At 39.0% G+C, this 12,548-nt stretch overlaps 1 protein-coding gene across 1 annotated transcript; it reads left to right on the top strand.

Moving 5' to 3' along the window:
• Window positions 1–4,470: 4,470 nt before the first annotated feature.
• On the top strand, window positions 4,471–11,804 carry LOC110385800 (uncharacterized). The gene is made up of 2 exons (XM_062674798.1): window positions 4,471–4,851; window positions 11,281–11,804. Exons 1-2 carry the CDS (start codon window positions 4,717–4,719, stop codon window positions 11,683–11,685), a joined length of 540 nt encoding a protein of 179 aa, XP_062530782.1. The 5' UTR covers window positions 4,471–4,716; the 3' UTR covers window positions 11,686–11,804.
• Window positions 11,805–12,548: the final 744 nt, after the last annotated feature.

Below are 12,548 nucleotides of genomic sequence, written 5' to 3' on the forward strand. Positions count from 1 at the left end.
CCGAGCTTCATAACGACGGGACGGTGGTCTGAATCTAACTCTGAAACTACTTCGATCGAGTGTAAGCGCAGAGTTACGTTTTTTAATAACGCTATGTCGAGTATATCCGGGCGATGCGCGATATTTAGCGGGTAGTGAGTCGGGGTTAGCGGAGCGACGATATCGAAGGCGAGATCATCGACTAACGCGTCAAGCCGCCTGCCATTCGGGGTTGTGGTGTGTGAGTTCCACCTGATGTGTTTACAATTTAGGTCGCCCGCCAGAATGACAGAGCTCCCCATACCGAGCAGCGCCTCGATATCACTGCTTAGAACGATCTTATCCGGTGGAAGATAAACGGACGCGATAACGATCGGCGCGTGTCCCGTCAGTGAGATTCGGCACACTGATGCTTCGATATTAGCGAGCGCGGGAGGATCGAGCGGGACGCAATGCAGGGCTCTTCTATAGTAAATGACGGTACCACCACCACGGGCAGAGAGCCTGTCGTTCCTGACCATGTTATAGTTCGCGATTTTAGGGTCACGGCGCGCGGGCTTAAGTAGGGTCTCCTGCACTAAAAAGATATCAATTTGGTGGTCACGCAAAAAGTCAGAAACCTGATCACGTTGATTTGTGAGACCGTAAGCGTTAAAAAATCCTATCGTTACGGATAGGGGCTTTATTCTACTTATATACGCCATTGATTACCGGCGGAGTGAGGGGAGGACGTACGTATTTAATGACGCGTATACGTCGGCGTATTCCTGCACAACGGCGATAAAGTGTTGTGCAGTGGAGGCAGCGCGAATGGCGTCGCCCAAAGCGTTAACGCGCTCAAAGTTGATCGACTGAAAGAAGTCGATCGCTAAAGCGAGATTGTCGGACGCGGTCGGAGGGCAAGTCGCGGGAGAGGGACGAGTCGCGGGGGCGGGACGAATCGCGGAGGAGGGAGTTGTAGCCGTGTTCGTGTACGGCAGCGGTTTTGCCCAGGCCGAGACACTGGGCACCGCCGCCGGAACGAACGCTGGCTTAGCCTGCGACGCAGAGGGTGCCGAGGCTTTGATGTCTGGGTGGGAAGCTCGGAGGCGGTTTTGGCGGGCGACGCGGCGATTTATTTTCGGGGCTCGGGGGCAACCACGGTAATTCGCGGGGTGACCCTGTGTTCGACACAGGACGCAGCTAGGCGGTTCCGTCGCGGTTTTTTGGTCGCGAGCGCAGAGGGCCGTGGCGTGATCGCCCAAACACTTAACACATCGGGGGCGCGCGTGACAGTTACGGGAAGAGTGCCCGTACAATTGACAGTTATGGCACTGGCTAGGAGTGCCTTTTTTATGGGGGGCTTCGACAGCGATACCAGAGAGCCTACAGACGGTCTGTGTGTTAAAGATTTTCTTACCCTCGGGGGTAGGCTGGAGAGCGACTAGAACCATATTATATGGCTCCCTACCGCGACCGGTGTGCATACGGTGCCCAGAATTCACTGGTAGGCCTTGTTCTAACAGGTCGGCTTTTACGAGCTCTACATCTAACTCTTTAGGGATTCCGCGTATTACAACGCGGAGTTCGCGCTCCTCCTGGAGCGTATACGTATGGAAACTTATACGCTCCTTACGGAGGTAAGAAGAGAGGGCCCTATGGTCGTCGGGTGTTTGAACCTTAATTTGAATGCCGTTCGCGAGGTTACGGGCATTCGTGAAATTTATATTTTTGGCCTTAAGGGCCAGGCAAACTCGATCCCAAGCTGCCTTCTCCTGAAGGATAACCGGGGGAGGGGTCTGGGTTTTATTTTGTGCCACCGGACGCGGCGACGGAGTGGCACGGGCTGGGGGCGCAACGGGAGTCTGAGGGCGGGGGCGCGACGCGTTCACGGCTTTGCTAATTTTAGCGGCCGCGGGAGCTCGAGACTCCGCGGCACGCTTCTTACCCTTCTGTACCAGGGTGAATCCATCCGTCGATGAGGCGGGGGCGAGGTCGACCTCCATGTCCGAGTCAGAGTCGGAGCACGAGGAGGCGGGTGCAGGCGACCTACGAGCAAGTGTAGGTGTTTTAGAGGGCGCGACGGAGGCCGCGGATGATCGCTCAGCTGAAACGATGGTCACGGCGGACGACGCAGCAGCTTTTCTCGCCAGTATAGGCGACACGGGAGCGGCAGGCACGACAGAGGCTGCGGTGCTCAATGCAGAAGCTCTGCACGCAGGTACAGGCGACGCAGGAGCAGCGAGCGCGGCGGAGTCCTCGAGAGGGCTCGCAGTGTGATTGGCCTTGAAGGCCAAAAACTCCGAGGCGAGCTGTGGGTGGCGAAGTCGGAGGAATTCCGCGAATACAGCGTCCATGACCGCTGAGTACCCAGGTGGGGCGGCCCCGGGTCTTGAAAACACTCGCCTTGCGGCGAGGCCCCAACTTCTCGGACCTGAGCGGTTCTATTGAACACAGGTGGCAATGCGGCGCGATTACTACAGGACAAAGAAAAAGCACAACAAAACAGAAATTACGAAAAGAAACAAAACAAATAAATACTTGCAGGAAACCACTTTGTCGGCAGATGTACCACGAACACAGAAACAACAAAAGGAAACAAAACAAATAAAAACTTCCAGAAAGAGCACTTAGTCGGCAGATGTACCACAAACACAGGCCGCGCGAACAATGGCCGGGCTAACAAAAGCCGGGCGAACAAAGACCGGGCGATCGAGTGGACGATGAGCACGTCCGCACGTGACGGGTGCCTCTATCGGAATGACGCCAATTTTGCCAACGTTGCAACATTAGACATGGCATGCAATGTCTGCGAATGACAGGGTGACGTAATGGTAGCTGGTCATTAATTGAACTACAGTAATACAAGTTTTGTTTTGCACTAAATCGAGTAGATTAGCTCGTGGTTGATTCGGTATTAAGTAAATCCCATTTACATTACAATTTTAATACAAACGTGAACGTCAGTATGAGACATTAAATTTCAACCAATAAACGTTCAAATCAGTATGTGATGCGTAGAGAGAAGATGCATGTGACTAGGAGATGTATGGAAATGGTAGTGCAAGGTAGAGGGGGAAGAGGTCGACCGAAAAAGACATGGATGGAGTGTGTGAATGACGATATGAGAGAGAGAGAGGAGTGAGTGTTGAGATGACGGCTGATAGAAGAGAATGGAAGAGAAAAATTAGCTGTGCCGACCCCACCTAGTGGGATAAGGTGGAGAAAAAGAAGAAGTACCCTGTGTGTTATGCAAGAGACATTGTAACCGGGTAGCGCACTTCCATCTTGCCATGCTTCCCAATTTTGCGGGATTAGCCATCGTACACTCCAGTATTACAATTCAATACAATATTTGGGACGTCAACTTTGTGACGGTATTTACGCTACGATGTCTACTGTTTCCAAACTACTAAATACCAAGAGGGCTGTGATGTCGTCAACCCATAAATATAATAAAAATAAAAAATTGAACTTAACCACCACCGAAGGTAATAATAATACGTTTAAAAAATACGAGACATGTTATATTTAATTTAAATGTGCATGATCATTTTGATTAAATTAATAGTGTTTTACATACCCAAACCTCATTTACTACCGATATCGTAGTTCACTCCTTAAAAGAGTGAAATTCCACATTAACTCTCCGTGGTGCATCACTATTGTACTCGAGGAATATATCCTCCAAATCCGTCATTCGGCTCCACCGCTTTGATCCCAGTTTAATCACTGTCACTTTAACTATATAAACATGATATAAACGAACATAGCTTTCAAAATATAATTCGTCTCGTCTTCATTTTTGACAACACCTAAAATGGTAAGTGTATTTCCAGGTGGTTTTCGGTTCGAAATTGTGCCCGCTACGAATTCTGAAACGCTGAGCATACTATCTAAATCAGCGAACCAAATCAAAATAAAAACTTTACAGGTAGCTTACCAGATTCCTAGGGTAACCACTTAGGACCTGTAGCTGTATCACTTAGCAGTAGGCTGTGAGTTCGTTCACCTATCTACGCAATTAATAATTCATTAAATAAACTTCAGATCGGATTGAAGGCACAGTTACTATGCTAAGAAACGTCTCGTGTATTTTATTTACATTTTACGAGTATATGTCTTGGATTGATGAGGATCAGTGATTTTTCTAACTTCATAAAACTGCTTTAGGGACAATAAATAAATATAAATGTCATAAAATAAGTTGAAAGATTTGAAAAGCCTGTACATATTCTGAGACTGGCAAAACGAACTCACAAACAAAAATAACTAGAATAACGGATGTTCTTAGGACAGGTAAACGTAATGAGTTCATAGCAAAAATACACGGGATGATGGTCCAGGCTCATGCCAGCTTACAATTCACGAACCTCCTACACTGGATGGATACTAAAGATTGAGTTGTGATTTAATAACAATTAGGATGTAGAAAAAAAGGTAGCTGATAATATAAAAATACGATTACAACAAATTATGAGGATATAACAGTTAATGTGTTTTATAACAGTTTTTTTTTTTTTTTTTTGCTGGCAACACTGACCGCTACTTGTCAATATTATTGTGCTCTCCCAATTATTATTTAAATTAAAATCGTTTTATGTTCTGTATTGTACTTAATATTATATAAAACGTATATCTAAGTGATAATATAAGTTTATTGTTACGTAAAACGTTCAATTAGTGCATTTTACTGCATAATTGTACAAATTTTCTTTATTTTACGAGGGTACTATAAATTTTTTCTACAAATCCAAAATGATGACCAGAGGTACCAAAGCTCGTCAAGTTGATGACCAACTTCAAGTGGCTCTTCAGCAACTAAAAACATCACGGGAACAGTGTCAACAACTACTAAAAGAGAGAGAAGACAACGAAGTCGAAACACTCCAGGTAATAAAGAAAAATACCATGTTGAAAGGACAGTTGTCTCAGCTCTTCATTGAATACAATGAAGTTCTTGAGACTAACAAGAAATTACAAACTGTTGTAGACGGCTTCGATCAGTGCAGCGGTGAGTATGTTGAGTCGCTCCAACTCTCAGCTGAACTGAAAGTCAAACTTTCTGAGGCACATGATTGTATCTCTAATTTACAGTTAGAGATAATAAATCTAAAAGCCCAAAAAACACAGAGCCTGTACTCGGAACTGATCGAGAGTGAACCAGCTTCGGGAACAGTGATCACCACTTCTCAGTGTGACATACCTACAATAGATTTGACTGGTGGTGACTCCGATAGTACACATTCCTCTCGATTAGTCCTTAGTAAGAAAAAGTATAAGAGATATTCTAAGTTAAATAAGTTTATAAATAAAACGGAGCAACTTTTAAAAACTAGAAAATCTATTAATTGTATAAAAACTATATGCAAAGACCGAAATGCACTGCGTACAAAACTAAATACTTCACTTGAAGAATTACAACATGTTCATCACAATCATGAGTTAGAAATAGAAAAGTTAACTTCACAAATAAATTCGTTGAAAACTGATTTGGACAATGTAACTAAAAATTATGAATATGCTCAAAAAGACATATGTGAACATATATCGGTGATGGATAACCTGCTAGATTTGTGTAATAATAATAAAGAGCGATTTGAATCTCTGACATTACAATATGCTAATTGTAAATGCCACTGCTCTATATCGGGTTCTCCAGTACCAGACTGTTCCAATAGTCAAAATCAATTTTCTAGTTCTACCTCTAAGCCCGTTGTAAACAATATAATGAAACCTGCGCTTACTAAAAACATTATTAAAATATTCAGTGATGAACTAGGGAAAAATATGGGTGTAGCGCTGAATGATCTGTGTTTGGGACAATCTGTCATAAATTATTGTATGCCTGGGGCTTCATGTACCCACATACTCAATAAAATTTTAAATGTGACTCATTGCCCTAACACAACAATAATCATAATGATTGGGAGAAGGGGAAATGCAGATATAAGAGATATAAAATATCAAATAAATCAATTATTAACACTACAGGTGAAAAAGATCATCATGTTTGCATTTCCATTTATTCAGAGTATGCCAGCAGAAAATAAAATCAGACATTGCATTAATGATTTCATGCAGACAATTTCTAATGTTAATAATTATTATGTCATGACACAATCAGAAAATATATTTTATACTATTGACATTAATTGCATGATAAAGAATAAATGTATTATTATGACAAAACCTAACAAATTCTATTTAGGTAGCTACAATTTTAGACAAGTAGCAAACTCGCTACATTATTTTTTACACATTTATCTAGCCATGAATTTGGCTAATCAACCTACTGCTTCTTTTGAGCAGAAAAAAAATATGACATCTATTAATTTGGAATCCGTTCCAAGTAATTTAAATTAATTACTAAGACAACAGAGTTTACCTCTTGCAGTAAATATGATTTATTTGGACACAGCCCATCAACAAATAATATTTCTTTGAAAACAACTGTGATCAACCTGGTGCATCAGAACTTACAAGGTTTGATGGGTAAAGAACTTGAAATTGATTTGTTCCTAGATTATAATAAAGTCAATGTTCTATGTGTTACTGAACATTGGCTTAAAAAATATGAATTAAATTGTAATTTTAAAAATCACCAGGTTGTAAGTTCCTTCTGCAGAGAGAATGCTATACGAGGTGGCTCACTGATCATTGTTAATAAAGATTATAAATGTAAGGAACGTAGAGACATTGTGAGCCTCTCTGTGGAACGGATTATTGAAATGGCATGTGTAGAGCTTGAGCGATTCATTGTTGTAAGTGTGTACAGGCCCCCGAATTCGTTATATGATTTTTTTGAAAATATAATGGAACGTGTTTTATTAAAGCTTTCTGTTTCTAATAAACATGTTTTTATTTGTGGTGATTTTAATATAAATTTATTAGAAAATACAAATGCCACTATTAGACTCAGAACATTGTTAAAATCATATAACCTTAGCAATCTATTTTCAGAGCCCACAAGAATAACTAGCACATCGGCAACCTGTATAGATAATATTTTCACAAATGTAAAACCTTTACATAAATGCATTATTAATCATTTAAGTTCAGACCACAGTGGACAATTCTTATCTTTTAAAATTAAATCTGTTTCAGATGTTAATAGTACAAGAAAGCTACCGTTTGTTCCTATTAATATTAGACGTTTGGAGAAGCTTAGAGGTAAAGTTTTGGCAAAAATCCCGAATGTTTGTTATAGTGAAGATCCTAATGTTCATTACATGGATTTATTTAATGTTATTAATTCTGAATTTAGTGCCATCTTTACTTCTAAAACTCTGATCTTACATAATAAAAGATCATTCAATGAATGGGCGACTGTTGGAATTCACAAAAGTAGGCAGAGATTATACGATCTCTATCATGAAAAATCATATAATCATAATAAGTCATTTCATGAGTATGTCTCTAAATATTCCAAGCTGTTTAAAAAAGTCTGTACATTGGCCAAGTCATTGCACTTAGGCAATCTTATAAAAAATGCACCTGACAAAATTAAAATGACTTGGAATATCATTAATAGGGAGACTGGGAATGTCAGAAACAGCAATGCTGAATTAACTTTAAAAATCAATAATCGAATAATAACTTCTCATCAAGAAGTGGCCAGTGCCTTTGAGCACTACTTTGCTGATATCCCAGCTTCTACCACAAAATCTTTAATTTCATCTCCTACCGTCGCCGAATCATTACTGCAAAATCATGTTGATAAATGCAGTGTTAACTTTAAGTTCACAAATATTGATATAAAGGACATAATTGATACTTTCAAGCTCATTAATATTAAGAAAACTGGTGATTTATGGGGAATTTCAATTAATGTTATAAAATCCATTATTGATATAATTGCACCTTACCTTGCTACAATATTTAATGACTGTATTGATGGTGGTGCGTTTCCTGATCTAATGAAATATAGTAAAATAATACCTTTATTTAAATCTGGTAGTACTTTTGACCCCTCTAACTTTAGGCCCATTTCAGTACTACCTACATTGAGTAAAATTTTTGAAAAAATTATTCAGGAACAACTTTTGAACCACTTCAATTCCAATAACCTGCTTCATAACAAACAATATGGATTCACTAGAGGTCGGTCAACTATTGATGCAGGTGTAGATCTCATTAAAAATATTTTTCAGGCTTGGGAAGAGTCGCATAATGCCCTTGGGGTTTTCTGCGACTTATCTAAAGCTTTTGATTGTGTTGAGCATAATACATTGTTGAGGAAATTACACCATTATGGTATTAGGAGCGTTTCATTAGAACTTATTAAATCTTATTTATCCGGAAGAATCCAAAAAGTAGACGTTAAAGGAACCAGATCTTCCGGTGTCTTACTTAATATGGGTGTTCCTCAGGGTTCCATATTGGGTCCCTTCCTATTTCTTGTATATATCAATGATTTACCTAAGTTTATTGAAACCCGTCACGAGGTCGTATTATTCGCTGATGATACATCATTATTGTTTAAAATTAAACGACATTTGGAAGATTATGACGATGTGAATGATGCTATCTCGCGCGTGGTACATTGGTTTAGTGTTAATAATCTGTTATTAAATAACAAAAAAACAAAATGTATAAAATTTACCACACCTAATGTTAGACAAGTTGACACTAATATTACTGTAAGTGGAGAGACACTGGAGCTTGTGGATTCGACAGTTTTTCTTGGTATAACAGTTGATTCCAAGCTGCAGTGGGGTCCTCACATATGCAAGTTAGCGAGTAGGCTTAGTTCTGCAGCGTTTGCGGTAAAAAAAATACGAATGTATATTAATGAAGATACGGCACGCCTGGTTTATTTTAGTTATTTTCATAGTGTTATGTCCTATGGCATTTTGCTATGGGGCAATGCTGCCGATGTCGAAACGATTTTCATCCTGCAGAAGAGGGCTATTCGTGCTATTTATAATATGCACCCGAGGGAATCCTTGAGGGACAAGTTTAAGGAAATCAAAATTCTAACTTTAGCGTCCCAATACATTTTTGAAAATTTATTGTACGTGCGTAAAAACATTGAAGAATTCCCCAGAGTCTGCGATTTGCACAATGTGAACACTAGGAACAAACATAGGCTTGCGTTGCCGGCGGCTCGAATTAAGAAAATAAGCAACTCTTTTAGGGGGCTGGGTGTACAGCTTTTCAACAAGATCCCACTAAACGTTCAACTACTACCTGTTCATAGATTTAAGAAAACTGTTAAGGAGCGTTTGTGCAACAAGGCATATTATAAAGTTAAGGATTATTTACTAGATGGCACTACGTGGGAATGAGGCGCTCGCTCCTGGCCTTTTCATTTTTCATTATTATTATTATTATTTTTAATTGTATTTTTTTGACTTGTTTTTCTTTTATTGTGAATATTTCTATTTATTTAAAAAAAAAGAAAATATTTGAGAAAAAACAAAAAAAAAGCCCGCTGAGTTTGTTTCGCCGGTTCTTCTCAGGACTGTGGCTTTTTTTTGGAACCGGTGGTAGAGTTAACATTGTTATTTGTATTTTGACATTCAACAAGTGTGTCATACTGACATCTAAGTTGAAATAAATGATTTTGAATTTGAATTTGAATTTGAATGGACGTTTCTTCTGATTAACAATCAGACAAAAAATAAACAAACAGTCAACAACCAAGAAAATTGCATTTCTTTTTCGTGATCTGTAAAAAAGGCTAATTTTCACTAGTCGATAACTAAGCCCGTATATAGACTGTGGAGATTTTATACCGGTTCATAACGACTTATGAAAATCAGAAATTAACAAAAGACGATTCCTAGCCAGAAGTATAACGATAAATTTCTGGCCGATCGATTTATAGACCATTACAGTTTCAAAAAGACTGTCTGTTGCTGAAAGCCTTTCCAAACTAACCGGCATCGCGAACGGTTTTGTAAACAGAAAATCTCCTGCAGCCCCCGCCACCCCTACTGCGGATCGCATTCAATCAAAATGAGACCAAACACGCAACCTTATTAAAATACCTTTCAAAGCGTTTTGGAACTATTAATTCACACTAGTGATCCCGCGTTAGTCGAAATTCAACTATAATTAATTGAAATTATAAGTTTGAACAATATTATGGTTATATTGTCAAAGACTATACTTCTATAAACACAGATATCGCCAAGGCTACACTATAGACAATTAATATTAAAGAAAAACAATATTGATCTATTCTCAACTTGACCACAGACTTTAACAATAGGCAAAATAGTAGGTATGCGTGTGTGTGTCAAATACATGTTAGTGTGTGTAACGTTTTCTTTATTAGTTTAATGTATTTTTATGCATTATTTAAAAAAAAATAGCATTGTGCACTCCCTCTCTATAAGTGTGGGAAATTTCATAATCCTTTGTCAGCGCAATTTTCGTAAAAAGGGATGCAAAGTTTTTGCTCCACGTATTAATATATAGATATATAAACATATCTCAAACCACTCGTTTTCCAACTCAAAAAGACTCACAAACAGCAGAAGCTAGAAGTAAAATCGATAGTTAAATATTTAAAGAGTCAATTAAAACAAATCTTATCAGCTATTCAGTGCTTACAGTAGATAGTTCTTCGTATAGTTTCCAAAAAGTTTAACACAACATCGTACCGCTCAGTTCGTTTGCCTAGCGATCCGGCATTGCACAAAACACTAACTACAGAAGATTTAACCAATAATCTTACTGGAGAAGATGATTCTCTTTGTCTGCAGTGTGTAGCTTTCTGAGATAAACGTATCTCAATGCACAATGGAGCACATATTGATTTATCAGTTACACAGCCGCCTATCTTCTTTTTCGATCCCGCTCTCTTCTTATAAATTAGTAAAAAATCAATCTGTCTCAGAAATATAATAGTTGTAACTTATTTTGTTCTAGCTGACCCGGCAGACTTCGTAGTGCCTCGATCGATAAATAAAAGACCTAAAGTTTTGTATAAAATAAACTTAAAACAAACAAAAGGAATACGCCCGACGGTGGACACATCAAAGGAAAAACAAAATTGTTATTTTTGTTTAATTCCGAGCATTTTCATATTTATCTACCTTTTAAACCTTCTCTGGACTTCCACAAATAATTCAAGACCAAAATTAGCCAAATCGGTCCAGCCGTTCTCGAGTTTTAGCGAGACTAACGAACAGCAATTCATTTTTATATATATAGATAGATTTTCCATTTCAGTTTCAGATAATAATATAAACAAAACCGTGTACTAAAAGGCCGACAATCTTGATAAGCCTATGAAGAGGAAGTGTTTACTACCACCTAATTTTTCACCATGAATTAAATTTATATTGTTAATATCTATACTATTTTCAGATGGAACTATCCACGGCTGAACAAACATTTGGAGTGGTATCTTTGACGGTCCTTCTAAACGGAGCTTTTGTGGGCGTGCATCGCAACGAGGGCAAACGGAAGCCCGCATATTCGAAAGCTTTTACATTCGATTCATGCGGAATACTATCTAGAGAGAACTCGATTGCAACGAAGTGCGCGTTGCGAGTTCTTTTGCTCACTCCCACGGACAAAGTTCGACTGCTACTAACATACAACTTTGCATGGAAACGAAAATTTCGTTTGCGCTTTTCTAAACAAACATCCCAGTCCGAGATTTTGTCATCGAAGATTTTATTGTTGCGAACGACCTCACGATTTCACGTCACGGCTAACAGAAAACAAGCACTTATTTTCCGTTTCAATAAATCTGTAGTAATAATGTAACTTCGCAAAATTTTAGTCGTGAACGCATGATTTAACTGAATAAACGCGAGGATCGTTCGAATTCGATCTTGGAAAAGATTTTTATGTAATTCGCGAAAGGAATAAAGAAAAAATATATATTTCGTTTTCTTCTTTAAATACTCTTTACAAATTAATGTTAGGTGATTATAAGAACTAGGGATCAAATGGGCATGTGCTGTACCGAACCGTACCAAACTGCGCCGAATTTAGAATCAAGGAAGAAAATCTTCATACAATGACCATAATGTGCATTCTACATTGAAATGATTCCCCAATAATCTCAGTTCTCTCAAAGGATATTTATATGAAGATGCTACCGTGTGGTGCAAGACTGATATCAAATCAGCTAACTGAACAACAACGTGAATATAAGAGTAATTGTAATTATTCAACGTACGATACCGCACTGCTACTTAGTTTTGCCTCAACTAAGGTGTGGCCAGTATCCATTACCGAATCTATTAAAGAACTAAGTACAGATAGATAGTAGATATATTCTGTTCCTATGATTTCTTTCAAAACTGTAGATGGGTTCAATCGTTACCGGAATCAATATCTAGTTATCCACTCCTTGAAAACTTGAATGTATAACTACTTTGCAGCAGAAATAGATAGTACTGCACACTCGGCAGAAATAGGTAAGCTCAGTAATAGCTACTACTGCATATTCACAATTTTCACCATATATAGCAATTTTTTTAATTATAGATTCCTGAAGTCATGTCTTTGTCAATGTCATTTCGTTGCCGGAACAACCTTCATCGCTGTTCATTCTATGCTACTTCTGATCCATAGGTGTTGTGGGGACGCATATAGTACCTGCTCAGAGCCCGTTGACTATG

This window comes from Bombyx mori, chromosome 21, assembly GCF_030269925.1.
Source record: "Bombyx mori chromosome 21, ASM3026992v2".
Taxonomy (NCBI): domain Eukaryota; kingdom Metazoa; phylum Arthropoda; class Insecta; order Lepidoptera; family Bombycidae; genus Bombyx; species Bombyx mori.